Here is a 25,709-nt window from a genome sequence, read left to right on the forward strand (position 1 = left end):
ATGGAGGTGGAGGTAGGAGGACCTAAAGTTCAAGGTCATCATTTCCTACATAGTGAGTTTGAGGTCAGCCTGGGCTACAAGAGACCATGTCTTATAAAACATTAACGCAGAAGCCAGGCATGGTGGTGCACAACTCTGATCCCAGCACTTGGGAGGCAGAAGTGGGAGAATCACTGTGAGTTTGAAGCCAGCCTGAGACTACATAGTGAATTCCAGGTCAGCAAGACCCTACCTTGAAAAAGGGTAAAGACACCTTTGACTTTAATCCCAGTTGAGGTTGGAGAATCACTAGGAATTCGAGGCCAGCCAGGGCTATGGAGTGAATTCTAGGTCAGACTGGAATAGAGTGAAACCTTGCCTCAGACAAACATTTAAAGAAATACAAGCTTTAAGCTGCTTCTCAGCTTCAGGCTCAAGCACTCCCAGAAGCCACTGCCAGGTTGCTTGCACTGTCTCTAGCACAATGGATGACTGAAAGGCCGCAAAGTCAATGGGGGGTGGGGGGTGGGGCGTCCCAGGGACCTTCTGGATGCTCTTGCTCTACCCATTCCTGCAAAATCTACCACCCTGACAGCATCACCCCTCCCTGCTCCCCCACCCCCAGGAAACATGTTCCCCACCATTGGTGACGTCCACCTTGCACCCTTCACGGATGAACAGCTCTACATGGAGCAGTTCACCAAGGCCAACTTCTGGTGAGTGCACCCTGGGTGTCCTGGTCGGCTTGTGGCCTGCCTGCTCCGAGATGGCCCCAGCCCCTCAGGTTGTCCCATCTCTCCTCTTCTGCTCCTCCTCCTCAGTAGGACTTGAAGTACATGGGCTAGACGAGGGCCAGCTGGACAAAAAGGCAGGGCAAGGCTGCTGCTGGTGACCTTTTTGGTGGGGTTGGGGGATTTCCACAGGTACCAGCCATCCTTCCATGGAGTAGACCTGTCTGCCCTTCGAGGTGCCGCTGTGGATGAGTATTTCCGGCAGCCTGTGGTGGTGAGTATGGCACATGGGACACTATGGCATTCCTCCTGGGCTGATAGGAAGTAGGTGTAGGGCTTCGTCATATCTAGAAAATTCACTACTACTGACTTGCAGAGAGTTCTGTGTCAAAAGTTTTGAGCTCAAAGCTGGCCATGGTGGTGCACGCCTTTAATCCCAGCATTTAAGAGGCAGAGGTAGGAGGATCGCCGAGAGTTCGAGGCCACCCTAAGAATACATGGTCAGCTTGAGCTAGAGTGAGACCCTACCTCGGAAAACCAAAAATAAATAAATAAAAATAAAATAAAATAAAAATTGAGGCTTAGTGACACATTCATCCTTCAGTGTTTGCAGGGCATATGAATGGTGAAGTGCTTTGCTTAATAAGATCCAAGGTTCATAAATCAGTAGGAGGCTGTGAGTTCAAGGTCAGCCTGGGCTAGAGCAAGACTCTACCTTGAAAAAACAAAAGAAAAGAAAGAGAGAAACAAAGAGAGAGAAGGAAGGAAGGAAGAGAGATAGTCGGGAGTGGTGACACACGCCTTTAATTCCAGCACTCCCAGCACTCGGGAGGCAGAGGTAGGATGATTGCAATGAGTTTGAGGCCACCCTGAGACTACATAATGAATTCCAGGTCAGCCTGAGCTGCAATGAGACCCTATCTTGAAGAAGAAGAAAAAAAAAAAAGGAAGGGAGGATAGCCAAGCATGGTGGTTCATGCTTTTTAATCCTAGTACTCAGGAGGCACGGGCAGGAAGATCAGGAATTCTAGACAAGTCTGTACTACAGAACAAGATACTTTCTTCAATAAATAAAGCTGGGAATGTAGCTTAATTGTGTTAGAGTGCTTACCTAATGTGCACTAAGCTCTGAGTTTAGTCCCTAGCACCCTGTATAAATGGGTATGGTAAGACACACCTCTAATCCTAACATTCAGGAGGTAGAGACTGGAGTTCAGGATCATCCTTGCTATTTGAAGTTAAAGGTCTGCCTAATCTATATGAGCATCAGAAAAAGATACAAACAGGGCTGGGGAGATGGCTCAGCAGTAAAAGGTACTTTCTTGCAAAGCCTGCAGGCCCAGGTTTGACTCCCGCAATATGCACTTAAAGCCAGATGCAGAAAGTGGTGCCTGAGTCTGCAATCTGTGTGCAGTGGCAGAAGGTCCTGGTGTACCCATGCTGTCTCTCTCTCCCCTTCCCTCCTTGCAAATAAACAAATAAAAGATATTTGGGCTTTGTTGTTTGTTGAGGTAGGGTCTCCCTCTAGCCCAAGCTGACCTTGAACTCACAGTGATCCTCCTACCTCTGCCTCCCATGTGCTGGAATTTAAGGTGTGTGCCACCACTGGCTAGGGTATTTGTTTTCAAAGACACAAATTATAAGATTCCCCACCTCCGCACTCCCTACCTTAGTTCACAGCTGTACAGTCAATTCCCCCTCCTATAAGCAAATAGTATTTATTGCCTTTCCAAGGGTGAAACACCCAAATGTGCACGTACAAGCACCATTATTTAAATTTTTTTTCATCTCACAAAGTACTATAGCATTATGTGATTCCTCACATTTGAAATAAGTTGGTTAATGTTCTATGTGTATTGGAAAAAAACATGCTAATCACTTGCTGAATCATGTCATTTAGGACATATTTGTTATTTAGGTCATGTTTCACTACTGAATTTATTTTTTTTAGTGAGAGAATTGGTGTGCCAGAACTTCAGCCACTGCAGTTAAACTTCAGATGTTTGCACCATCTAGTGGGCATGTGCAAATTTATGCTTGCCTCACCTTTGTGTGTATGGCTTATGTGGGATCTGGAGATCAAACATGGGTCCTTAGGCTTTACAGGCAAGCCCCTCAACCAATAAGCCATCTCTCCAGCCCTCACTATTGAATTTTTTAATGTTTTTCTTATGTGTAACTACTGCAGTCAGCCTCATGTCACTGCGATGAACCTCCAAACCAGACACCGTTTATAAGAGGAAAGGATTTATTGAAGTTTACAGAGGGGAAGTTCCATAATGGCAGAAGAAACTGGCCCTTTTCATAGGTCCACACAGTGAGAAAAGCCACCACCAACACTCAATCAAGCACACTTCAGGAACCCCAGGGGAAACTCAAGCATTGTGCATATATTTACACTAGAATTCCCTAAACACACTTAAGGGCTGATCCACCCACAGTGACAGTTCCTACAGCCAGGCTCTCCTCCAGCCAGGTGCCTGGAGATCTAAGTTACAAGGTTTAATAAACCCCCAAATGTATTGGGGGAACATCCATTTGAACTAGCACAATAACTATGAATCTGTTTATAGTTTTCATTACTTTAATACTTTTTTATTTACTATTTGCAAACAGAGAGAGGAGACAGAGAAGAGAGACAGACAGAATGGGCATGCCAGGGCCTATAACCACTGCAAATAAATTCCAGATGTATTGCCCTGTATGCATCTGGAAGACAATGCCTTAACCGCTAAGCCATCTCTCGAGCCCTTCATTACATTTTTGATACTTTTGCTTTATATAATCCAGTTAAAAAAAATTTTTTTGTGGGGTGTGGGGTGTGCCTCCCAGCACTTGGGAGGCAGAGGTAGAAGGATCCTGTAAGCTTGAGGCCAGTTTGAGACTACATAGTGAATTCCAGGTCAGCCTGAACTAGAGTGAGACCCTACCTTGAAAAAAAATTTTTTTAATTCTATTACCTGATATAGTTCAATAACATTATCCTTAGGTAAATCATTATAATATATACTACATATCTATTTTATTATTTATTCTGAGAGAGAGAGAGAGGATGACCACACCAGGACCTTAGCCATTGTAAACAAACTCCAGACGTATGCGTTCCCTTATGCACATGTGCTGCATTTTGCACTTATGTCACTGTGTGTGTGGCTTTGTGGGACCTAGAAATTCAAGCATGAGTTCTTAGGCTTCACAGGCAAGTGCCTTAAGCCAGCCCTCCAGCCCTTTTTTGTTTTTAAATGTTTTATTTATTTATTTGAGAGAGACAGGTAGAGAATGAGTACACTAGGGCCACTAACCACAGCAAATGAACTCCAGACACGTGTGGCACCTTGTGCATATAGCTTTACATGGGTACTGGGGAATTGAACCTCGGTCCTTTAGCTTTGCCGCCAAGTGCCTTAAATGGATATGCTATCTCTCCAGGTCTCCTCCCCCCTCCCCTTTTTTGAGATAGGGTCTTACTCTACCACCAGCCTGGCCTACAATTCATTATGTAGCCTCAGGCTGGTTGCAAACTGGCAGCTATCCTCCAACCTCTGCCTCCCCAGTGCTGGGATTAAAAGTGTGCACCACCACACCTGACATTACTATATTTTATTTATTTACTTACTTACTTGAGAAAGAAGCCAATAGAGTATGGGCACATAGGGCCTCAATCTACTGCAAATGAACTCCGGATGTGTGTGCCACTTTGTGCATCTGGCTTATATGGGGGTCCTGGAGAATGGAACCTGGCTCCTTGGCTTTGCAGGCAACTGCCTTAACTACTAAGCCATCTATCCAGTCCCCTTTTTCTTTTCTTTTTTTGTTCTAAGACAGGGTCTCCCTCTAGCCCTGGCTGACCTGGAACTTACTCTTTATGTCCAAGCTGGCCTTGAGCTCATGGTTGTCCCCCTACCTCACCCTCGGATTAAAGGTTTATGCTACTACACCTGATTCATCTTTTTTTTTTTTTTTTTTTTTTTTTTGGTTTTTCGAGGCAGGGTCTCACTCTGGTCCGGCTGACCTGGAATTAACTCTGTAGTCTCAGGGTGGCCTTGAACTCAAGGCAATCCTCCTACCTCTGCCTCCTGCGTGCTGGAATTAAAGGCGTGCGCCACCATGCCCGGCTCATTATTCATTTTTGAGACAAGGTCTCATGTATCCCAGGCTGGCCTTAAATTTTCAGTTTTCAGCTCTAGAATTTTATTTTAGTTATCTTTGTTGCTTTTGAGATAGTCTTAGTAGGTACCACAGGCTGGCTTCACAACCATAATCTTTTCTACCTTAGCCTTTGAAGTACTGGAATAGCAAGGGTGCACCACTATGCACTATAGGATTTTTTTTTTTTTTTTTTTTTATAAAATGAAATCTTGGGCACCGGGCATGGTGGCACACACCCTTAATCCCAGCACGTGGGAAGCAGAGGTAGAAGGATAGTTACAAGTTCAAGACTAGCCTGAGCTATAGTGAGATCCTACCTCAAAAAAACAATTAAAATGAGAACTTGGGGTTGGAGAGATGGCCCAGTGGTTAAGGTATTTGTCTCCCGAGCCTAATGATCTGGGTTCATACATCTGGAGTTCATTTGCACTGGCTGGAAACCCTGGTGCACCTATTTTCTCCCTTTCTCTCACTGTCTGTCTCTATCTGTCTCTGCTTACAAATAAATTAAAGTGGGAGAATTTTTTTTAAATTTTTATTAGCATTTTCCATGATTATAAAAAAATATGAAAAAATTTTTAAATGTGATCTCCACATATTGCTTAGGCTAGGCCTGAGTGATTCTCAACTCTCTTCCTAAGAAGGTGGGAATATATGTATATGCTGCTGTGCCTAGCCAGAGTTTATTTTCATAGTCCCAATTTTTGCTGGATACTACGGATGTACCTTAGTGACTAGAGCACTTACCTAGCATACATGAGGCCTTCAGTTCAATAAAAAGCACAAACAAGCCGGGCGTGGTGGCGCACGCCTTTAATCCTAGCACTCGGGAGACAGAGGTAGGAGGATCGCTGTGAGTTCAAGGCCACCCTGAGACTCCGTAGTGAATTCCAGGTCAGCCTGGGCTAGAGTGAGACCCTACCTTGAAAAACTAAAAAAAAAAAGCACAAACATACACACACACACACACACACACACACACACACACGACAGATCCTTTGAGGTGGGCCTAGCGTATGTCTGCAGCTCCAGCATTAAGGAGAGTTCAGACCCCCAGCACTCACATAAATATTGGGTGGGTGAGCATGGCAGCCCTCCTGTAATCCCGGCAGAAGACAGATGGAAATAGGGAACCCTTGGGGTAAGCTACCTAGCTAGCTAGCCTAGCTGAATCTGGGAGCCCTGGGTTCTTCAGTAAGGTAGCTTGCCAACTGGAGAGAGAGCTTAGCAGTTAAGGTGCTTGCCTACGTAGTCTAAGGACCTAGGTTCAATTCTCCAGAAACCACATAAGCCAGATGCACACAGTTGTGCATGTATCTGAAGTTTCTTTGCAGTGGGCAGAAGCCCTGGCATGGCCATTCATTCTCTCTCTTTCATAAATAAATAAAAAAATGTCTGGAGAGATGGCTTAACAGCTAAAGCATTTGCCTGCAAAGCCAAAGGACCTAGGTTCAACTCCCCTAGACCCACATAAGCCAGATGCACAAGGGGTCGCATGCATCTGGAGTTTATTTGCAGTGGCTAGAGGACCTGACATGCCCATTCTCTATCTTTCTCTTTCCCTTCCCTCCTCTTTGTCTCTCTCACATAAGTTAAAAAATAAAATAATTTAAAACAAATAAAATATAAGATGGCTTTCAATTAAGGAACATACTTGACATTAGTCTTTGGCCTCTATGTACATACACATGCATACATAACAAGCACAAAAATAAAAATAATTTATTATGTATTTGAGAGAGAAAAAGGCTGACAATTAGGCACACTAGGGCCTGTAGCTGCTGCAAATGCAGATGATGCCACCTATGCATCTCGCTTATGTGTGTCCTGGGAAATTGAACTTGGGTCCTTAGACTTTGCAGGCAAGTGTCTTAACTGCTAAGCCATCTCTCCATCCCCAAAATAATTATTTAATGAATTCAAGGCCAGCTTGAATTACATAGTGAGACTTAGCCTCAATAATAATAATCTGGCTGGGCCTCTCACTCCGGAGGCAGAGGTAGGATGATTGCTTTAAGTTCAAAGCCAGCCTGAGATTATATAGTAAATTCCAGGTCAGCCTGGACTAGAGTGAGACCCTACCTCAAAAAACAAAAACAAAAACAAAACAAAAAAAATAAACAACGCGGTTTTCTCTCTCTCTCTCTCTCTCGCTTTTTTTCCCCCTCTCTCTCAGATAAATAAAATAAAATGTTTTAACAACAAAAACAATAATTTAGTGGGTTAGAACAAGACCTTACCTCATTCTCTCTCTTCCCTCCCTCTCTCTCTGTCTCTGTCTCTTTCTCTCAAATGAATAAATATTAGCAGAAATAGGTGGATCACTGTGAGTTTGAGGCCAGCCTGAGAAGACATAGTGAATTCCAGGTCAGCCTGGGCTACAGTGAGACCCTACCTCTAAAAACCAAAAATAGCCAGCTATGATGGCACAGGCCTTTAATACCAGCCCCTGGGAGGAAGAGATAGGAAGATCACAGAGAGTTCAAGGCCAGCCTGAGACTACATAGTGAATTCCAGGTCAGCCTGAGCTAGAGTGAGACCCTACCTCCAAAAACCAAAAACAAAATAAAGGAGGGTGGGGGTTGGAAAGATGGCCCAGTAGTTAAGACACATGCTTGCAAAGCTTAACGACTGGGTTAGATTCCCCAGTACCCACGTAAAGCCAGATGCACAAAGTGGCTCATGCATCTGGAGTTCATTTGTTTGCAGTGGCTTAAGGCCCTCCCTGGTGTGCTCATTTTTTTTCTCTCTATTTATTTATTTGCAAACAGAGAGCAAGAATAGGCATGCCATGGCCTGTGGCTGCTGAAAACCAACTCCACGTAGATGCACCACTCTGTGCATCTGGCTTTACATGGGTACTGAGGAATCTAACCTGGGTTGTTAGGCTTTGCAGGCAAGTGCCTTATCTGCTGAGCTATCTCTCCCATAATGGTATTTTTAAAAATTATTCATTCTGTTTTGCTTTTTTAAGTTTTTTATTTATTTAATATTTTATTTATTTACCTATTTGAGAAAGAAAAAGAGGGAGAGAAAGGGCGTGTCAGGGCTTCCAGCCACTGCAAATGAACTCCAGATGCATGCGCCCCTTGTGCATCTGGCTTATGTGGATCCTGGAGAATCTAACCAGGATTCTCTGGCTTTGCAGGCAAATACCTTAACCACTAAGCCTTTTTGCTTTTTATACCCTCAAGCTTATGATCCTTCTTCCTTAGATTCCGAAGTGGTATAAATACTAATTTTTTTTTTTTTTTTCGAGGTAGGGTCTCACTCTGGCTCAGGCTGACCTGGAATTCACTATGTAGTCTCAGGGTGGCCTTGAACTCTCGTCGATCCTCCTACCTCTGCCTCCCGAGTGCTGGGATTAAAGGCATGTGCCACCATGCCTGGCTACAAATACTAATTTTTAAGATATTTTTTATTTATTTTGAGAGAGAAAACAAGAGACAGAGTTACAATGGGCACACCAGGGCCTTTAGCTACTGCAAACAGACTCCAGACGCATACACTGTGTTGTGCATCTAGCTTACCTGGGTCCTAGAGCATTGAACCTGGTTCCTTTGGTTTTGCAGGCACATGCCTTAACCAAACAAGTCTCAGGGTGGCCTCAAACTCACAGTGATCCTACCTCTGCCATGAGCATGACATGAGCCACCACACCTGACCTTTGGTTTTTCTTATGAAATAAACTTTTCAAAGTGAAAACAGTACTCTTTTTTTTTTTTCTTTTAATTTGAGAGCGAGAATGGGCACACCAGGGCCTCCACCCACTGCAGATTCCAGATAGATGTACCACCTGTGCATCTGGCTTACATGGGTCCTAGGGAATGGAACTGGGGTCCTTTGTCATTGCAGGGAAATGTCTTAACCAGCAAGTCATCCCTCCAGCCTCTCCCCTTCTTTTAAATGTCTGGTTTAATAGAAGACAGCTAGAGTGCCTGTGATGTTATCAGATAGGAACAAAGGGGTCCTGGACAAGTCAGAAAACATTTTTTTTTTCTTCGAGGTAGGGTCTCACTCTGGTCCAGGCTGACCTGGAATTAACTCTGTCATTTCAGGGTGGCCTTGAACTCATGGTGATCCTCCTACCTCTGCTTCCCAAGTGCTGGGATTAAAGGCGTGTGCCAACAAGCCCGGCTACTTTTTTTTTTTTTTTTTTCTCTTTGGATTTCCAAGGTAGGGTCTCACTCTAGCTCTGACCTAGAATTCACTATGTAGTCTCAGGGTGGCATTGAACTCTCACGATCCTCCTACCTCTGCCTCCCAAGTGCTGGTATTAAATGCATGTGCCACCACGCCTGGCTCAACCTTTTTATGAATAGCCTTGACCTTGAGGCTGCCCTATCCACACTTTGATGATTTTGTTGTTGTTGTTTTAAAATATTTTTAAAATTTTATTTGAAAGCAGAGAAAGAATGGGCACAGAGGGCTTCCAGAGGCTGCAAACTTCAGATGCATGCACCACTGTGCATCTGGCTTTATGTGGGTCCTGGCAAGCTGAACCCAGGTCATTAGGCTTTGCAGGCAAGTGCCTTAATTACTGAGCCATCTCTCCAGCCCTATTTTAAGGTAGTGTTTCATTCTAGCCCAGGCTGACCTGGAACTCACTCTAGTTCCAGCCTGGCCTTGAACTTACAGTGATCCTACCTCTGCCTCCCAAGTGTTGGGATCGAAGGCATGTCCCACCACACTCAGCCACTTGGACAGTTGTTGCTTTGGGGCCTAAATTGTTAACTTCCATAATTGTAAACAATATCCCATGGTAATTCCCTCCTTCTTTTTTATCTATTTCTTTATTAGAGATAGAGGGATGGAGGGAGATAGAGAATAGGCATGCCAGGGCCTCTAGCTGCTGAAAACGAACTCTAGATGCATGTACCACGATGTACATCTAACTTGGGACCTGGAGACTCAAACCTGGGTCTTTAGGCTTTGCAGGCAAGCGCCTTAACCACTAAGTCCTCTCTCCAATCCCTATTGTTTTTTCTAATATTGCATTTATTATTTATTTGCAAGCAAGCATGCCAGGGCCTCCTGCTACTACAAACAGAACTCCAGATGCATGTGTAACTTTGTGCATTTGGCTTTACCCGTGTACTGAGGAATTGAACTCAGGTCATCAAGCTTTGTAAGCAAGTACCTTTCACTGCTGCACCATCTCTCCAGCCCTAGGTCTCACCTTCAGTAGTCATTTTGGTTTTGTTTGGTTTGAGATACGGGCTTGCTATATCCTCCTGCCTTGGCCCTCCTGAGTGTCAGGATTACAGGCGTGGCCCTTAGTATAAGTAGTCTTGTTGCTTTTCCTAAGGTTCACAAACTTGCCTCCTCTGAGCCTCCCCAGGAACAATGTACTTAGGTGGATTTTAGTCAAGTGGCTTTCTTTTTGGATGTTCCACCCTAAGCCTCATTTAATGCCATAAAGCAAAACTGTAAACACACCATTTGCACCCTCTCTGCTGTGTATATCTTTGGAGCTGAGCTCCCATTTGACTTTCTTTTTTTTTTTTTTTTCTTGGTTTTTCAAGGTAGGGTCTCACTCTGGCTCAGGCTGACCTGACATTTGACTTTTATTTATCCAGCCCAGTATAGCTGGCTTCCTCTCCAAAGAGAAAGGGAGGGCCTAGGAAGGGCTGCCTTCAATATATCCCCTTCTTTCTCACTGGAACCTTAGCCCCCAAAAATATGGCTGCCAGGGCTGTTCCCCCAATGTTTTCAACAACTGTTCTCCTTTTTCCATGCATTTTATTCTAGCTGTATAATTCTTGGCAGGAATTTGTCTCATAAAATCTCCCTCAGAGATGACTTAGTGGTTAAGGCAGTTGCCTGCAAAGCCAAAGAATCCAGATTCAATTCTCCAGGACCCACTTAGTGTTACATGCATCTGTTGCATTTGTTCTCTCTCTCTCTCTCCTCCCTATCTGCCTCCTTCTCTCTCAAATAAGTAAATTAAAAACTTTTTTAATCTCTATCGTGCTGGGAAGGGGTTGTCAACACTCAGCTCTCTAACTTGCATACTTACTTGTCTCGGACATCTTAACCCATCTAGTCTTTGTAAGGGCCTCTTCATTCTTTCTCACATACACACAGATATTTATGGATGAGCCCCACCCCTCCCTATCCCTAGCTTAATTCAGTCGTTTCTAGTGTCTCTACTCCAAGTAGTTTGTCATCCCACTTGTACCTATGCATGTGTGTCTGTAGGCTACCCCCAGCAAGTATAGTGGCCTAGTCTTGTATGAACCCTTGTCATGTTATAAGTGGTCATTGGGGCTGGAGAGATGGCTTAGCGGTTAAATGCTTGCCTCTGAAGCCTAAGGATCCTGGTTCAAGGCTCAATTCCCCAGGACCCACATTAGCCAGATGTGCAAGGGGGCACATGTGTTTGGAGTTCGTTTGCAGAGCCCCTAACATGCACATTGTCTCTCTCTATCTGCCTCTTTCTCTGTGTCTGTTGCTCTCAAATAAATAAAAAAATAAAATAAAATAAACAAAGAAATTTTTGTAAAGAGGTCATGGGCTGGAGAAATTGCTCAGTAGATGAAGCTGCTTGCTTACAAAGTCTGCCAGCCAGGGCTCAGTTCCCCAGTACCCATGTAAAACCAGATGCACATGTACAAAGTGGTGCGTGAGTTGAGCGTGATGTCACATGCCTTTAATCCCAGCACTCGAGAGGCAGAGGTAGGAGGGTTGCTGTGAGTTTGAGGCCACTCTGAGACTACATAGTGAATTCCAGGTCAGCCACTCCAGCTAGGAGCGAGTGAGACTCCACTTCGAAAAAGAAAAAGAAAAAAAAACAGTGGTGCATGAGTCTGGAGTTCATTTGCAGCAGCAAGAACAACACTCTCTTATATAAATAAAAATATTTTAGAAAAAGAAAGATGCTATGTCCATAGCATTGTGCCAGTATACCTTCCCCTAGCAGGTTGGAGAAGGATGAGCTGGTTTTAGCCAGATGGCTGAGTTTAAGGCCATGGCCAGGCTCAGGGACATCAGGGTTTCTTCCCTCTCTGGCTCCTGGCATAGAAGCCATCTTACACCTGTCGTCTCACACTTGTCACCTCTCCTAGGACACGTTTGACATCCGGATCCTGATGGCCAAATCTGTCAAGTATACAGTGAACTTCTTAGAAGCCAAAGAAGGAGATTTGCACAGGTATCTGGAATCCACACGCTGTTGCCCACACACACAACCTCCCACCACAAGGCATAGCTTATGCTGAAGGTCAGAGCCACCCTGCTGTCCAAGGGCAGGTAGTTGGGGGCCCCCAGCCTTTATGCCTGACTACCCCTCTTTTATTCTAGCAGCCCCCATCTGGCTTCCACAGCACACCACTTTTGCCTTACAGGATAGAAATCCCATTCAAATTCCACATGCTGCATTCAGGGCTGGTACACGGCCTGGCCTTCTGGTTTGACGTTGCATTCATCGGCTCCATGTGAGTAAGGCATTAGGCTGCTTCCCTGCCTGTCCCCCAGAGCTCTGTGCAGGGGAGCCAGAGATGATAGGGGGTGGGGGGTATATCTATAGAGTACCTCTCCCACCAGGGACTTGTCTATCTGGCACTAATGTCAGGGTGAGTGTACAGTCCATGGCCCTGGAGCACTTGTGTTCATGTGTGCCTTGGGGCCAGCCTGTCTCATCCTGGAACCCTGGGAGACCTCAAGACACAAGCAGTAGTAGCCCAATAATGGTGCTACTAGTCAGTTGTACTTGCTCTGCTTAACAGCATGACCGTGTGGCTGTCCACGGCCCCGACGGAGCCCCTGACACACTGGTACCAGGTCCGGTGCCTGTTCCAGTCACCACTGTTCGCCAAGGCTGGGGACACGCTCTCAGGGACATGTCTGCTTATTGCCAACAAAAGGTGCACCCTGCCACTGGGGGCTTAGGTGGGAGGCAGGGCACAGGGTCTGCAGGCCCAACTGCCTTATGGCCATCCTCCCTCCTTTCCCCATAGACAGAGCTATGACATCAGTATTGTGGCCCAGGTGGACCAGACAGGCTCCAAGTCCAGTAACCTGTTGGATCTGAAGAACCCCTTCTTCAGGTAGGAGGGCTCTGCTGCTGTGGAGGTGGGGACTGTGAGCCCTGTGGCACTGCCCACTGCACTTCTCTCCTTTAGGTACACGGGCACCACGCCCTCGCCCCCACCTGGCTCACACTATACATCTCCATCTGAGAACATGTGGAACACAGGCAGCACCTACAGCCTCAGCAGTGGGGTGGCTGTAGCCGGTGAGTTTGTCCATTTCCAGGGATGGAGACCCATGGTGGCTGGTCTAGACCCCATGTCCCCAGGGTCTGTCCAGCACCCTTAACCCCTGGTACTCTCTGGTCAGGGATGCCGACTGCCTATGACCTGAGCAGTGTTCTTGCTGGTGGCTCCAGCGTGGGCCACAACAACCTGATTCCTTTAGGTGAGTGTCCCCTGGTGTCTAAGATGGCAGGGAAGGACGGCAGTCAGCTCCGTTGGTTAGTGTTTGGTCCTCTGCCGTCACTTGTCACGGGTATCTCTTCCTACTCCTGGGAACTCTAGCTGAAGCCCTGCGTGCCTCTCTGCTTCACTCTGTCACCACTACCTCTACCCTTCCCATCCCCATGTGGAGTGGGCTGGGCAGGCTGGGGGCGGTGACGCTGTCTCCCTTCCTTCCTTCCTTCCTCCCTCCCTATCGCTGCGCAGCCAACACAGGGATTGTCAATCACACCCACTCCCGGATGGGCTCCATAATGAGCACAGGGATTGTCCAAGGTAACAGGGTGGTCGGGCTGGGACTGTGGGCAGGGGACCGGTATACAGCCTTTCCACAAACAGGCTCATGCTGCGGGGGTGGGGGGGAATGGGGAATCACACCAGCCCCTCAGTGCCTATGACTGCTCCTCCCACAGGCTCCTCAGGTGCCCAGGGTGGCAGTGGTGGTGGCTCAAGTGCCCACTATGCGGTCAACAACCAGTTCACCATGGGTGGCCCTGCCATCTCCATGGCCTCACCCATGTCTATCCCAACCAACACCATGCACTACGGGAGCTAGGTACCTCCAGCTATGGCGTGATGCACTGACAGCACCAGGAAACCAAATGAAGCCCCTGCCCGGCCCATGCCCAGCGGCTGTCCCCTCATTCTGGAGAAGCTCGAACACCCTGTCACAGCCCTCTTTGCTATGGGTACTTGGACACTTTTTTACACGATGTCGCCGCTGCCTCCAATCACCCCTGTCTACCCCTTGGCCCCGAGCGTGTGTCGCTGCCATTTTACGTGAGATCATGTCAGGGGAACTCTTGCCCCTGTCCTGCCCTCCACTCTGACCTGGCTTTGACATCTGCTGGAACAGGCAAGTCCGCCAACAGCTGCACCCAAGTGGCAGGAGGTCACCACAGCCCAAGCCAACCCACCCACCCACCCTTACGCCTGCCCCTCACCTGGGATGGCAGCTCAGCTGGCTGCCAGGACTTCAACAACCAGGCCACATGGTACCATGGGCGTGACATGCTGCTTTTTTTAATTTTATTTTTTTACGAAAAGAACCAGTGTCAATCCACAGACCCTCTGAGAAACCCGGCCGGCCGGGCCCAGCCAGCAGCCCCTGTCCCCAGGCTCAGAGGCTCAGTGGTGGGGGACAGCCCTGCTGAGCCTTCAGGAAGGGTGCAGTCCCCTCCCATCAAAGGGTTCACCTCACACTTGAATGTACAACCCACTGGGCTGTCTGAAGGCCTCCGTCCGTGGTCCCGCCCCCTGCTCTGTCCTGAGCCCCTGCAGGTCACCCCTCCTCCAAAAGCTGAACAGGCAGCCAGGAGGGAAGGAAGGTTACTGGGCCACTGAGGCAGACAAACCTAAAGGATCTGTCCTGGAAGGAAGGTGTCTTTTTTTCCCTGGTAGCTAACATAGGCCTGTTTCCCACAACTTGGACCTCTGCTACCTCCTCCCATGATGGGCATTTCTGGGAAGGGGTGTGGCAGGGACCTCTCCCTCTAAACAAAGAAGAGAAAAAAAGAAAAACAAACAACTGAGGAAGCGAAGTTCAGCACAGGAAGTTTTTTCCCCCTCTCCTTCAGACCCTAGAACCCCCCTCAGCAGCCAGAGCCTGGGCTGGGCCCACACTGGTGGGCGCACCTGGCAACAGCTGGGGCTTTCCTGCACCACTCTTGGCCTCCACTGAGTCCTGTCAGGGAAACAGAGGGCCCGCAGGCAGGCTGGGGGACTGGGCTGTCCTATCCCTCAGTGAAGCTCCCTGCTCCGCTGTCCCTCCCTTGCCTTTATATAAATTCTCTGGATCACCTTTGCATAGAAAATAAAAGTGTTTGCTTTGTAAGAAAAGTCTGGAAAAGCAGAGTGATCTCCTCCACAGGGTCCAGGCAGCCTCCAGTTAGGTTTGGCCTGAAAGAGAGAGAATCCTAGCAGTGGTCCCATCCTGAGAGAGAGGACATCACCTCCTGAGCCACAATGAAAATGAATCTCTCACCTGCAGGCTTTGGCTTTCTTAGGAGGTGGCCATGGGGTGGGGCTGGGTAGGTGGGAGCAGGATGTTTGGAGGCAGAGATGCAGCTTGTAATGATGGTACCACGCGCTCCAGGGGCAACGGTTGGAAGAAGTACAGCTGTAGAGAAATCCTGAGTCAGTGCAGATAGGTAACAGCCAGCCACAGACACTCTGGGGCCCCCTGGACTTCTACCTTACAGCCCACAGCCAAGAGGGCATGGAGCAGCACTACAGCAGACAGGAGTGCTGCGGCCACCAGCCTCGTGTCCTCACGGACGACAGGCCACAGGGTGAACACCAGCCCAGCTGCTGAAAGGGTGAGAGCCAGTGCCCCAAAGAGCCACTGCAGCCACGACACTGGGATGAGCCACAGGACCTAGAGATGACAGGGACAACTGGTGACCATGCAGGGAGAGCTATGCAGCTCCCCCACCCCCACCCCAGGCAATGACATACTCACCACAGTGGGTATGAAGACGAAGAGGGAGTAGCCATAGACACACACCGTTTCCAGGAAGGTGTAAGGGCCTATACGTTCACGTGCACCCTGACGCCACCGCAGGAAGCCCCACAGTGCCAGTGGAACCAGCCATGCATAGCAGTAGATAGTGATACCTGCCACAGTCACTGGGGGACAAGTTTGCCAGTCACCTCATGTTATCAGGCCCTACGGCCCAGCTAAGCCTACCAGCCGTACTTACCTTTATGGAACTGAGGGCTGTAGTGGATGGAGGGATCTCGCCTCTGTGCCAGCACCAGAGTCAGGTTGCCAGTTACTGCCAGGACAAAGGCCAGAGTGGCACAGATCCAGAAGGGGCCTGAGAGGCACAATAAAGACCTGGGTCCATTACTCCTGGCTGTGTCCCATCTCAACTGTGAAGGGGACCCAAGCCCCATCTGACTCATCACTGCTGCCTTTCAGCATGTGTGTTTTTTGGTGCATGTGCAGGAAACAGGACAACTTTGGAGTTATCCTCAGGAGTTCTGTCCACCTCCTTTAAGACAGGATCTCAACAGTCACCTGGAGCTCACCAATTAGGCTATACTACTGGCCAGCAAGCCCTAAGGATCCTCCTGTTGCAGCAGGTGTTACCCCATGTGGCTTTTTTATATGGGCTGTAGGGAGTCTGGAATGCAGGACCTAATGATTGCAAGGCAGGCACTTTATGGACTTAATTATCTCCCCAGCCCCTTGATATTTTTATTGCTTCTTTTAACTTTGTGTGTGTGTGTGTGTGTGTGTGGTTTTTCAAGGTTGGGTCTCACTCTAGCCCAGGCTGACCTGGAACTCACAGTGATCCTATCTCTGCCTCCCAAGTGCTGGGATTAAAGGCGTGCACCACCACACCTGGCTTCCTTTTAACTTTTTTTAGGCAAGGTCTCAAGATTAGCTCAGGCTGGCCTCAAACTCCAGATCTGCCTCTGCCTCTGCTTCTGCCTTTCTAGTGCTGGGATGAGGCCTCCTGGGACCTTCACTCCTTAGTCTGTGGGCATATCCTGGTGGTGCTGCCTCCATGACATGCTCCAGAACCAATCACACTCAACTCACCCTCAGCATGATCCCAGTCCCCTGCCTGGTCTCCTGGCTTCCATCCTCACCCTCCACAGTTCCAGTGGGGGAATCAGTAACAGTGTGATTCCCTCTCACCACACTGAAGGGTTTGTGCACCTGCCCCACCACTGATGACACTCCAGCAGTTCCCTCTAATCCAATGACCATGCTAACCTGCAGCTCAGGTGAGCTACCACAGGGCTGAAACCCTTCCTGGAGTCCATTTCTAGGCCTTTCCCACATGGCTTATTCACCACCCTGCTCACAGGCCTTCCTAACCTACCCAGGGCAGGCAGCATCACCACTAACCCTCAGACACCTGCTACTCTCTGCAATCTCTGACTCTGAATGAAATATGAGCTTCAGTTCAATAGTAACTATCTTGTTCTCAACAATACTGCAAGACCTGACAGAGTTACACATTTGTGGAATGAATAATTAATTGAACAATAGGTACAATCTCACTTACCATATAGATCAGGCCGGTTCCGCAGGTGGTGTCGTACAAAGTTGTGGCCAGGCCATGGCAACAAAGAACCTTTAATTCGGTCCAGGACCTGGAGAGCAAGGCCAGGTCTAGGATGGCACGGAGTCCTGGGGCTCTCAAAGACATCTCTCCTGTGGACCTCCTCCCTTCTGTTTCCACCCCCTCCCTCAATAAGTTCAGCCGTCCTTTCCCTCCGCCCCTGCGCTTTTCACAAGCTGTGCCTATGACTTGCAGTCTCTTCTGGCCAGCTGTGGTTGAACATGTCATCACTCAAGGCTGATTTCCAGGCCCACCACTTTCTTTTTTTTTTTTTTAATTTTTTTTTATTTATTTATTTATTGGAGAGCGACAGACACAGACAGAAGGACAGATAGAGGGAGAGAGAGAGAGTGGGCGCGCCAGGGCTTCCAGCCTCAGCAAACGAACTCCAGACGCATGCGCCCCCTTGTGCATCTGGCTAACGTGGGACCTGGGGAACCGAGCCTCGAACCGGGGTCCTTAGGCTTCACAGGCAAGCGCTTAACCGCCAAGCCATCTCTCCAGCCCCCCACCACTTTCTTGAAGCCTCCCTTCTCAGCCCCAATAAGGACCGTCTCCCTCCTACATCTCCAGGATGTTCTCTACTCAATATGCACAGTTACTATCACTGAGGCTGACCTAGAGCATTGACCTATGTTCCTCATACCCATGTTCCACATGTCTGCTCATCCACTAGTTCCTTCCCTGCTCTTAAAGCCTTCCATGACGCCCCTTCATCCTCAGGATAAAAATCTAAACTTTTTTTTTTTTTTTTTTGAGGTAGTGTCTCACTCTAGCCTAGGCTGACATGGAGCTCAGTATAGTTCCAGACTTGCCTCAAACTCAGAGATCCTCCTATCTCAAAAAAGGAAAGTAAGTAAATAAATAAGGCAGGAACTGGGTGTGGTGGCACATGCCTTTAATCACAGCACTCAGGAGGCAGAGGTAGTAGGATTGCCGTGAGTTCGAGGCCACCGTGAGACTCCATGGTGAATTCCACGTCATCCTGGGCTAGAGTGAGACCCTACCTCGAAAAACCAAAAAATAAAAATAAATAAGGCAGGTGTAGTGGCACATGCCTTTAATTCCATCATTAGGGGTGCTGCAATAGGATCATTGTGAGTTCAAGGCCGGCCTGAGACTAATTCCAGGTTAGCCTGTGCTAGAACAAGACCCTACCTCAAACACTCCCTCTTCCCTCCCCGCAAAGAATAGTTGGGCATGGTGGACACACCTTTAACCCCAGCATTCAGGGGTAGGAGTATTGCTGTGAGTTCGAGGCTACCCTGTGACTGAGTTTCGGGTCAGTCTGGGCTAGAATGAGACCCTTAATCCCAGCACTCAGGAGGCACAGGTAGGAGGATCATCATGAGTTTGAGGCCACCCTGAGACTACATAGTAAATTCCAGGTCTGCCTGGACCAGAGTGAGACCCTACCTTGAAAAACCAATAATAATAAGGTAGAGACCAACTGAGAAAAAACACCCAATGTTGACCTGCACATGAATGTACACATGTAAAGCACACTGGCACACAGACACATATGTACATCACAGCCAAGGAAAGTCCCCAGGCAGCAGTCTGAGAAGGCTCAGTCATCCTGTTCCCCAGCCATTGCAAAAAGCCTGCCCCAGCAGAGAGCTAGGTCAATAGTGGCAGAACCCAAACATGAGTCAGAGTCTCTGCCAAAAAGCATCCCAGGCCTCACCTGTGCGGTGTCCACATCAAAGAAGCTTTGATAATAGCCAAAGGTCCAGAATCCAGGCTGTGGCTTTTCTTCCTGCAGAAGCTGCACAACACAGGCTTTCAGAACCTGCCCATGGTCTGGGCAGATGGCTCAGCAGCTAAAGGCACTTTCTGACAATGTTACCAACACCCACATAAAGCTGGATACAAAAAGTGTCACATGAGTCTGGTGTGTGTGCAGTGGCAAGAGACGCTGGCACACCCATATACAAACACATAAGTACAATAACTGAAAAACAAACAAGCATGCACCTACAGCCAGGCTCGGAGGGAGCTTGGAGACAGGCAGGGCATAAAGACTTAAGTGACTCACCGCTGTCTTGTCCCCCTCCTCTTCCACTTCCTCTGCTCCATAGCCAACACTGGAGCCTACAGTTACAGCCACGTGATCCTGTGAGGTCAGCTGATCACTTCTACAGGTGGTGGCTGCATGAGGGGTCTCTACTAGAAGATTAGCGGCTTCCTCAAATTCTATGGAGAGGGAATATGAGCAAGGGTGTGTTCAGTGACGCCAGATAATTCTCTGCTTGGCCTGTGGTCACCTCAACATCCTCCCTTGAAGCAAGGCCCACTTTCCTCAGTTTTGAGGCGTGAGAAAGATCGCTTATTCCTAACATAGGATGCAATTTAGCAAGGGGCCTGGGAGGAGTTCAGGACCTGCATCTCTGATGTGGACGTGGATGGGGACTGAATGCTCTGCTTGGCCATCAGAGTTAATGGTGGGAGGAGGGTTGGAGTGCGTGATGGATCTCAAGTTTCAGGTCTAGAATTTGGGTTAACTGTAACTTAGAAGTTTCACGGAAAGTTCCGGCCAAAGCCGGAAATAGGAGTTCCGGCCACGTCCAGGCCCCACTCACCGTGGAAGGCGAGTTCGTCCACCGCTGCCATGGTCATTCAGGGCGTCACCGCATCCCGCCCTGTGGACAGAACCACATCAGTCCCGCGTGCCTCTCAGGCCTTAATCCCTGCGACACTGGCCCGACCTGACGGCTAACCAAAATGCGCTCGCTGGAATTTAAGCTTGTCGCCTGGGCCCTGGCCTCGGTAGTGACCCCTTCCCACCCCCGCCCTCACCTGGGACTACCTGAGCTGGTGCGCTGGTGGTCAGTGCGCCTGCGCAGCCTGCCTTGCGTCAGCGCTCGCGGAGCTTGAGCCTGACAGCAACTTCCGTCGCGGGTCCGTTTTCTATTGTCGTCCGGTAAGAAGCTATTTCCGCTTGCGCAGGCGAACCTCCGCGGCTCTTTTAATTTGGATACCAGGCGTTCCTCTGCGAACGACGGACCCCAGACAGGAAGAGAATGGCGGCGGCTGCTCTAAGGAGGTTCTGGTCTAGCGGCCATGGGGAACCCGGTGGGGAGGCGAGTGGCGCTCCCAAGCTGGCGAGGCCAGGCGTGTGGACCCGGCTGGGTGAGTAGTGACGGAAGGCGGGTGGCTGGGGCCTGGGTGGCTCAGTGGATTTTACCGCCCTTCTCCCCCACTTCAGGCACCTGGGCGCGCTCGCTGCTCACGGACTACGCCGAGGCCTGCAGGGACGCGGCCGCTGCGGCGCGAGCACGGCCCACACGCGCGGCCGCGTACGTGGGGCTGTTGGGCGGCGCGGCGGTCTGCTGCGCGTGGGCGCCGAGCGAGGCGGCCTTTGAGGAGGCCCTGCTGGACGCCTCGGGGTCCCTCTTGTTGCTAGCACCCGCCACGCGCAACCGCGACTCGGAAGCCTTCGTGCAGCGGCTGATGTGGCTGCGGGGGCGCGGTCGGCTGCGCCACGTGAACCTGGGGCTCTGCTCGCTGGTATATGACGCACCCTTCGACTCCCAGACCAGCCTCTATCAGGCCCGCTGCCGCTACCTGCAACCCCGCTGGGTCGATTTCCCGGGCCGAATCCTGGATGTGGGTTTCGTGGGTCGCTGGTGGAGACTAACGACCCTCATGCGCGACTGCGACATCAACGACGACGAGTTTCTCCACCTGCCGCCTCATTTGCGCGTCATTGGGTCCCACCATCTGCATTCTGAGGTCAACGAGCGGCTCTTCGATGAGAAGTACAAGCCTGCCGTGCTCACCGACGATCAGGTGGATCAGGCTCTGTGGGAGGAGCAGGTGCTGCAAAAAGAGAAAAAGGACAGGCTCGCCCTGAGTGAGGCCGACTCGCTGATGCGGTCGGAAGTGGCCAGATGAAACCGAGAACCCTGGGGACTGCCTGGGCTCCAAGCTTTGCTGGACCCTTTGCCCGGGATGGTGAAATTGGTGATACTGAGATAGTTTCATGCAGCGTGGAAGCCGCTCTGACGTTAACTGAAGTTAACAGTAGAGCCTCGGTGACCTTAAACATGGAGAGAGCAGAGCAGCGACTTGACTTGTTGATCACCACCAGCGTTAGTAGTGAGCTTTGTCTTTAGTCTGGGGATGTAACTCGGTAGTGAGTGATACTCTAGCATGCCTGGGTCCCTGGCTCCCATTCCTAGCTCTACAAAAAAAAAAAAAAAAAGGTTCTCTTTCCAGGCTGGAGAGATGGCTCACCAGATAAAGGTGTTTGCTTGTACAATGAGCCTCTTTCTTTGCTTTTGTTTTCACACTGGGATTCATGTAGCCCAGGCTGTCCTGGAACTCCTGCTCCTCCTGCTTCTGAATACTAGGATTTCACAGGTGTGCACTGTCATCCTCAGCAAAATTAGCTTTTTCTTCTTCTTCTTCTTCTTCTTCCACCTCCCCCAACCTCCCTTCCTCCCTCCCTTCTTTCTGTGATAGATTCTCACTATGAAGCCCAGGGAACTCCCTAACCTTCCTGACCCAGCCTTCCAAGTACTAGGATTATATATGCTCAACACACCAACCCAATTCACACATAATTCTGCCATGCTGGGTATTGAGCCCAGGGCCTTGTGCATGCTAGGCAAGTGCTCCACAGCCCTATAACGCTTTTTTACTTGGACCTCAAATTCCTCTTGACTGCTTGACTTAAGTGACTCCCCAGCTACTGACATTAGTCACATTCTATTTGTTTCTGTGTGTATTTTTGGTTTTTGGAAACTGCCTGAATCATGGGCCCAAGTGACCTTCCTAAGTAGTTGGGATGATAGACATGTGCTAGTATGCCGCAATGTCCGATGAATAAAATACACACACACACATACACATATTTTTTTGGGAGGGTGTTTTGTTTTGAGGTAGGGTATCCTAGTCCAGGCTGATCTGGAACTCACTCTCATCCCAGGGTGTCTTTGAATTCAACAGTGATTCTTCTGCGTCTGCCTCCCAAGTCCTGGGATTAAAGATGTGCACCACCATGCCAGGCTTGTTTTTTTTATTATTATTAGTTGCTTATTTATTTTCGAGGTTGGGTTTCACTCTAACCCAGGCTGACCTGGAATTCACTATGTAGTCTCAGCGTGGGCTTGAACTCACAGCGATCCTCTTATATCTCCCTCCCAAGGGCTGAGATTAAAGGCATGCACCACCACTTCTGGCATAGGCTTCTTTTATTTTTTTATTTTTGTGAACATCAAGGCCTGGTCTACCCATGTTGGCCTCCACCTCCTAAGTGCTGGGATTGTAGGTGTGTGCACCACAACCAGTTTATATGGTGCTGGAGATAGAAAAACCCCATGTTGTTGGGTGTGGTGGTACACACCTCTAATTCCAGCACTCTGGGTGGCAAAGGTAGGAGAATTGCAGTGAGTTGGAGGCCACCCTTAGAATACAGAGTGAATTGCACATCAGCCTGGGCTAGAGCAAGACCCTACGTCAAAAAAGCAAAAAAGAAAACGAAAACCCCAAAACCCCAGGTTCAGATGTATACTAGGGAAGCACTTTACCATCCTCAGCCCCTGAAATGTTTTATGGTGTGATCTGTTCACACAATAATAATACCGTTTTGTGCTGTGCATCATACTTAAGGCCTGTCACCTGCTGGGCAACACTGTACCCCAGATCCTTTTTACATATTTAAGAAAAACTCCTGTTTTGATGTGTAAAATATTAGAATAAAAACTATTTTAAATTATACTCTCACAAGTGACTAGTAAAATGGTACAGAGACATCTTGGTGGGTTTTTTTGTTTGTTTGTGCTTTGGTTTTTCGAGGTAGGGTCTCATTCTGGTCCAGGCTGACCTGGAATTAACTCTGTAGTCTCAGGGTGGCCTTGAACTCACAGCGATCCTCCTACTTCTGCCTCCTAAGTGCTGGGATTAAAGGCATGTGCCACCACACTTTGCTTGTTTTATGTTTTTTTGAGGTAAAGTCTTACTCTAGCTCAGGCTGACCCGGAATTCACTCTGTAATCTCAGGGTGGCCTTGAACTCATGATGATTCTCCTGCTTCTGCTTCTGCCTCTGAAGAGCTAGGTTTAAAGGTATGTGCCACCACACCCAGCTTTTTGTTGTTGTTTATTTATTTTTGAGGACAGAGAGAGAGTCAGATAGTGGGAGAGAGAATGGGCGCACCAGGGCCTCCACCACTGCAAACGAACTCCAGATACATGTGCCCCTTGTGCATCTGGCTAACATGGGTCCTGGGAATCGAACCTTGAACCGGGGTCCTTAGGCTTCACAGGCAAGCACTTAACTGCTAAGCCATCTCTCCAGCCCCCAGCTTGTTTTCTTTTGAGGTAGGGTCTCGCTGTAGCCCAGGCTGGCCTTGAACTCATCTCAATCCTCCTACTTCTGCCTCCCGAGTGCTGGGATTAAAGGCATGCACCACAACACCCAGCCAGAGAATTCTTAGGTACACTTATTCCCTTGTCTGGTAACATTTTCTAAAAGAGCCCCAACTGATTGTTTATGAGAGAAGAAAATTTATTTTGCAAACACCTAATTGGAGGGGGACCTGATCTGAGGGGCTGGAATGGTCTGTTAAGGCACTTGCTGGCAAAGCCTGCCAACCTAGGTTCAATTTTGCACCCACCCATGTCAGCCAATTACAAAAAAAGCACAGCCAGCCATGATATCATGCACCTTTAATCCCAGTACTTAGTGGTAAAGGTAAGAGGATCACTGTGAGTTCAAAGTCACCCTGAGAATACAGAGTGAATTCCAGGTCAGCCTGGGCTAAAGTGAGATTCTACCTTGGGGGGGGGGGGAGGCCAGGCATGGTGGCACATGCCTTAATCTTAGCACTTGGGAGGCAGAAGTATGAGGATCACCATGAGTTTGAGGCCACCATGAGACTACAAAGTGAAATCCAGGTCAGCCTGGACTAGAGTGAAACCCTACCTTGAAAAACCCAAAACAGCACAAAGCCTGGCATGGTAACACATGTCTTTAATACCAGTTCTCTGGAGGCAGAGGTTGGAGGACTACTGTGAGTTTTAGGCCACCCTGTGACTACACAGTGAATTCCAGGTCAGTCTGGGTGGGCTAGAGTGAGACCTTGCCTCAAAGAGGGGGGGAGGGAGCAGCTGGAGAGATGGCTTAGTGGTTAAAGCATTTGTCTGCAAAGCCAACTGACCCTGGTTTGATTCCCCAGGACCTACATGAGCCTGATGCATAAGGGGATGCATGCATCTTGAGTTCATTTGCAGTGGCTGCAGGCCCTGATGCACCCATTCTCATTCTCTCTCTCTGTCTCTCTTTCCCTCTCAAAAAAAAAAAAAAAAAAGAAAGAAAGAAAAGACTCTAGAGATGGCTTAGTAGTTAAGGTGCTTGCCTGCGAAGCCAAAGGACCCATGCTCCACTCTCCAGATCCCACACAAGAGGAGAGGCAGGTCGCACATGCCCACTAGGTGGCACAAGCGTCTGGAGTTCAGTTGCAGTGCCTGAGGCCCTGGCATGCCAATTTTGTCTCTAAAATAAAATTTTAAAAATTTATTTGAAAAAATAAAATAAACAGGGCTGGGGTATGTCTTAGCAGTTAGTGTTTGCCTGCAAAACCAAGGGACCCAAGTTCAATTCACCAGGACCCATGTTAGCCAGATGCATAAGAGAGTGCACCTGTCTGTAATTCGTTTGCTGTGGCTGGAGGACCACCTCTGGGCTTGCCCATTCTCCCTCCCTCCCTCCCCTTCTCCCTCCCTCCCTCCCCCTCCCCCCCCCTCTCTCTCTCTCTGTCTTTCTCTCTCCCTCTTTCTGTGTCAAATAAATAAATAGCTGGGCATGGTGGTGCCTGCGCCTTGAATCCCAGCACTTGGGAGGCAGAGGTAGGAGGATCGCCATGAGTTCAAGGCCACCCTGAGACTACATAGTGAATTCTAGGTCACCCTGGGCTAGTGTGAGATCCTACCTCTAAAAAAATAAAATAAATAAAAATAAATTTAAAATAAAATAAAAATAAATTTTTAAAAAAGCACAAATATCTGTAATCAGTGTGCAGCAGCAAGGAGCCCTGGTGCACCCACCCACTCATACCTCCAAATAATTTGTTTTTATTTTTTGACATAGGGTCTGTCTCTAGCTCATGCTGACCTGGAATTCACTATGTACTCTCAGGCTAAGGGTGGTGACTCAGTGATTCTCCTACCTCTGCCTCCTAAGTGCTGGGATAAAAGGTGTGCTCCATCACACCTGGCAATTTATTTACTTATTTATTTTCTTTTATCTACTTGCAAGGATAAAAGAGACAATGGGTGTGCCAGGGATTCTAG

The 25,709-nt window shown here is 48.6% G+C and overlaps 3 protein-coding genes across 7 annotated transcripts in view; 2 read left to right on the forward strand and 1 right to left on the reverse strand.

The window, feature by feature from the left end:
- Carm1 (coactivator associated arginine methyltransferase 1) overlaps nucleotides 1–15,167 on the forward strand; it is a 74,558-nt gene extending 59,391 nt beyond the window's left edge. Inside the window, exons 7-16 of one of the 2 annotated variants that reach the window (XM_004667423.2) lie at nucleotides 605–695; nucleotides 903–984; nucleotides 11,927–12,012; nucleotides 12,206–12,295; nucleotides 12,587–12,724; nucleotides 12,818–12,907; nucleotides 12,983–13,095; nucleotides 13,200–13,277; nucleotides 13,541–13,609; nucleotides 13,747–15,167. In XM_004667423.2, the coding sequence (XP_004667480.2) occupies nucleotides 605–695; nucleotides 903–984; nucleotides 11,927–12,012; nucleotides 12,206–12,295; nucleotides 12,587–12,724; nucleotides 12,818–12,907; nucleotides 12,983–13,095; nucleotides 13,200–13,277; nucleotides 13,541–13,609; nucleotides 13,747–13,889 (980 nt within the window). In that variant the 3' untranslated portion in view covers nucleotides 13,890–15,167. The remainder of the gene's footprint in view (nucleotides 1–604; nucleotides 696–902; nucleotides 985–11,926; nucleotides 12,013–12,205; nucleotides 12,296–12,586; nucleotides 12,725–12,817; nucleotides 12,908–12,982; nucleotides 13,096–13,199; nucleotides 13,278–13,540; nucleotides 13,610–13,746) is intronic. The other variant, XM_045142579.1, reaches the window with a different exon arrangement.
- On the reverse strand, nucleotides 14,346–20,315 carry Yipf2 (Yip1 domain family member 2). 4 transcript variants are annotated; one of them, XM_004667424.2, is made up of 10 exons: nucleotides 20,222–20,315; nucleotides 19,995–20,054; nucleotides 19,451–19,608; nucleotides 19,100–19,180; nucleotides 17,356–17,443; nucleotides 16,036–16,152; nucleotides 15,795–15,961; nucleotides 15,528–15,710; nucleotides 15,318–15,452; nucleotides 14,346–15,232 (listed from the first exon to the last, which is right to left on the reverse strand). In XM_004667424.2, the coding sequence occupies exons 2-9, from the start codon at nucleotides 20,029–20,031 to the stop codon at nucleotides 15,336–15,338; spliced, it is 948 nt and encodes a 315-aa protein (XP_004667481.2). In that variant the 5' UTR covers nucleotides 20,032–20,054; nucleotides 20,222–20,315; the 3' UTR covers nucleotides 14,346–15,232; nucleotides 15,318–15,335. The 4 variants fall into 4 exon arrangements, with proteins under 4 accessions (XP_004667481.2, XP_044998515.1, XP_044998517.1 ...); XM_045142580.1 differs by having other exon boundaries at nucleotides 20,212–20,230; XM_045142582.1 differs by lacking the exons at nucleotides 15,528–15,710; nucleotides 20,222–20,315 and having other exon boundaries at nucleotides 19,995–20,200.
- A 16-nt stretch (nucleotides 20,316–20,331) lies between these two features.
- On the forward strand, nucleotides 20,332–21,645 carry Timm29 (translocase of inner mitochondrial membrane 29). Its single transcript, XM_004667463.2, has 2 exons — nucleotides 20,332–20,544; nucleotides 20,621–21,645. Exons 1-2 carry the CDS (start codon nucleotides 20,436–20,438, stop codon nucleotides 21,307–21,309), a joined length of 798 nt encoding a protein of 265 aa, XP_004667520.1. The 5' UTR covers nucleotides 20,332–20,435; the 3' UTR covers nucleotides 21,310–21,645.
- Nucleotides 21,646–25,709: the final 4,064 nt, after the last annotated feature.

Source organism: Jaculus jaculus, chromosome 2 (genome assembly GCF_020740685.1).
Source record: "Jaculus jaculus isolate mJacJac1 chromosome 2, mJacJac1.mat.Y.cur, whole genome shotgun sequence".
Taxonomy (NCBI): Eukaryota; Metazoa; Chordata; class Mammalia; order Rodentia; family Dipodidae; genus Jaculus; species Jaculus jaculus.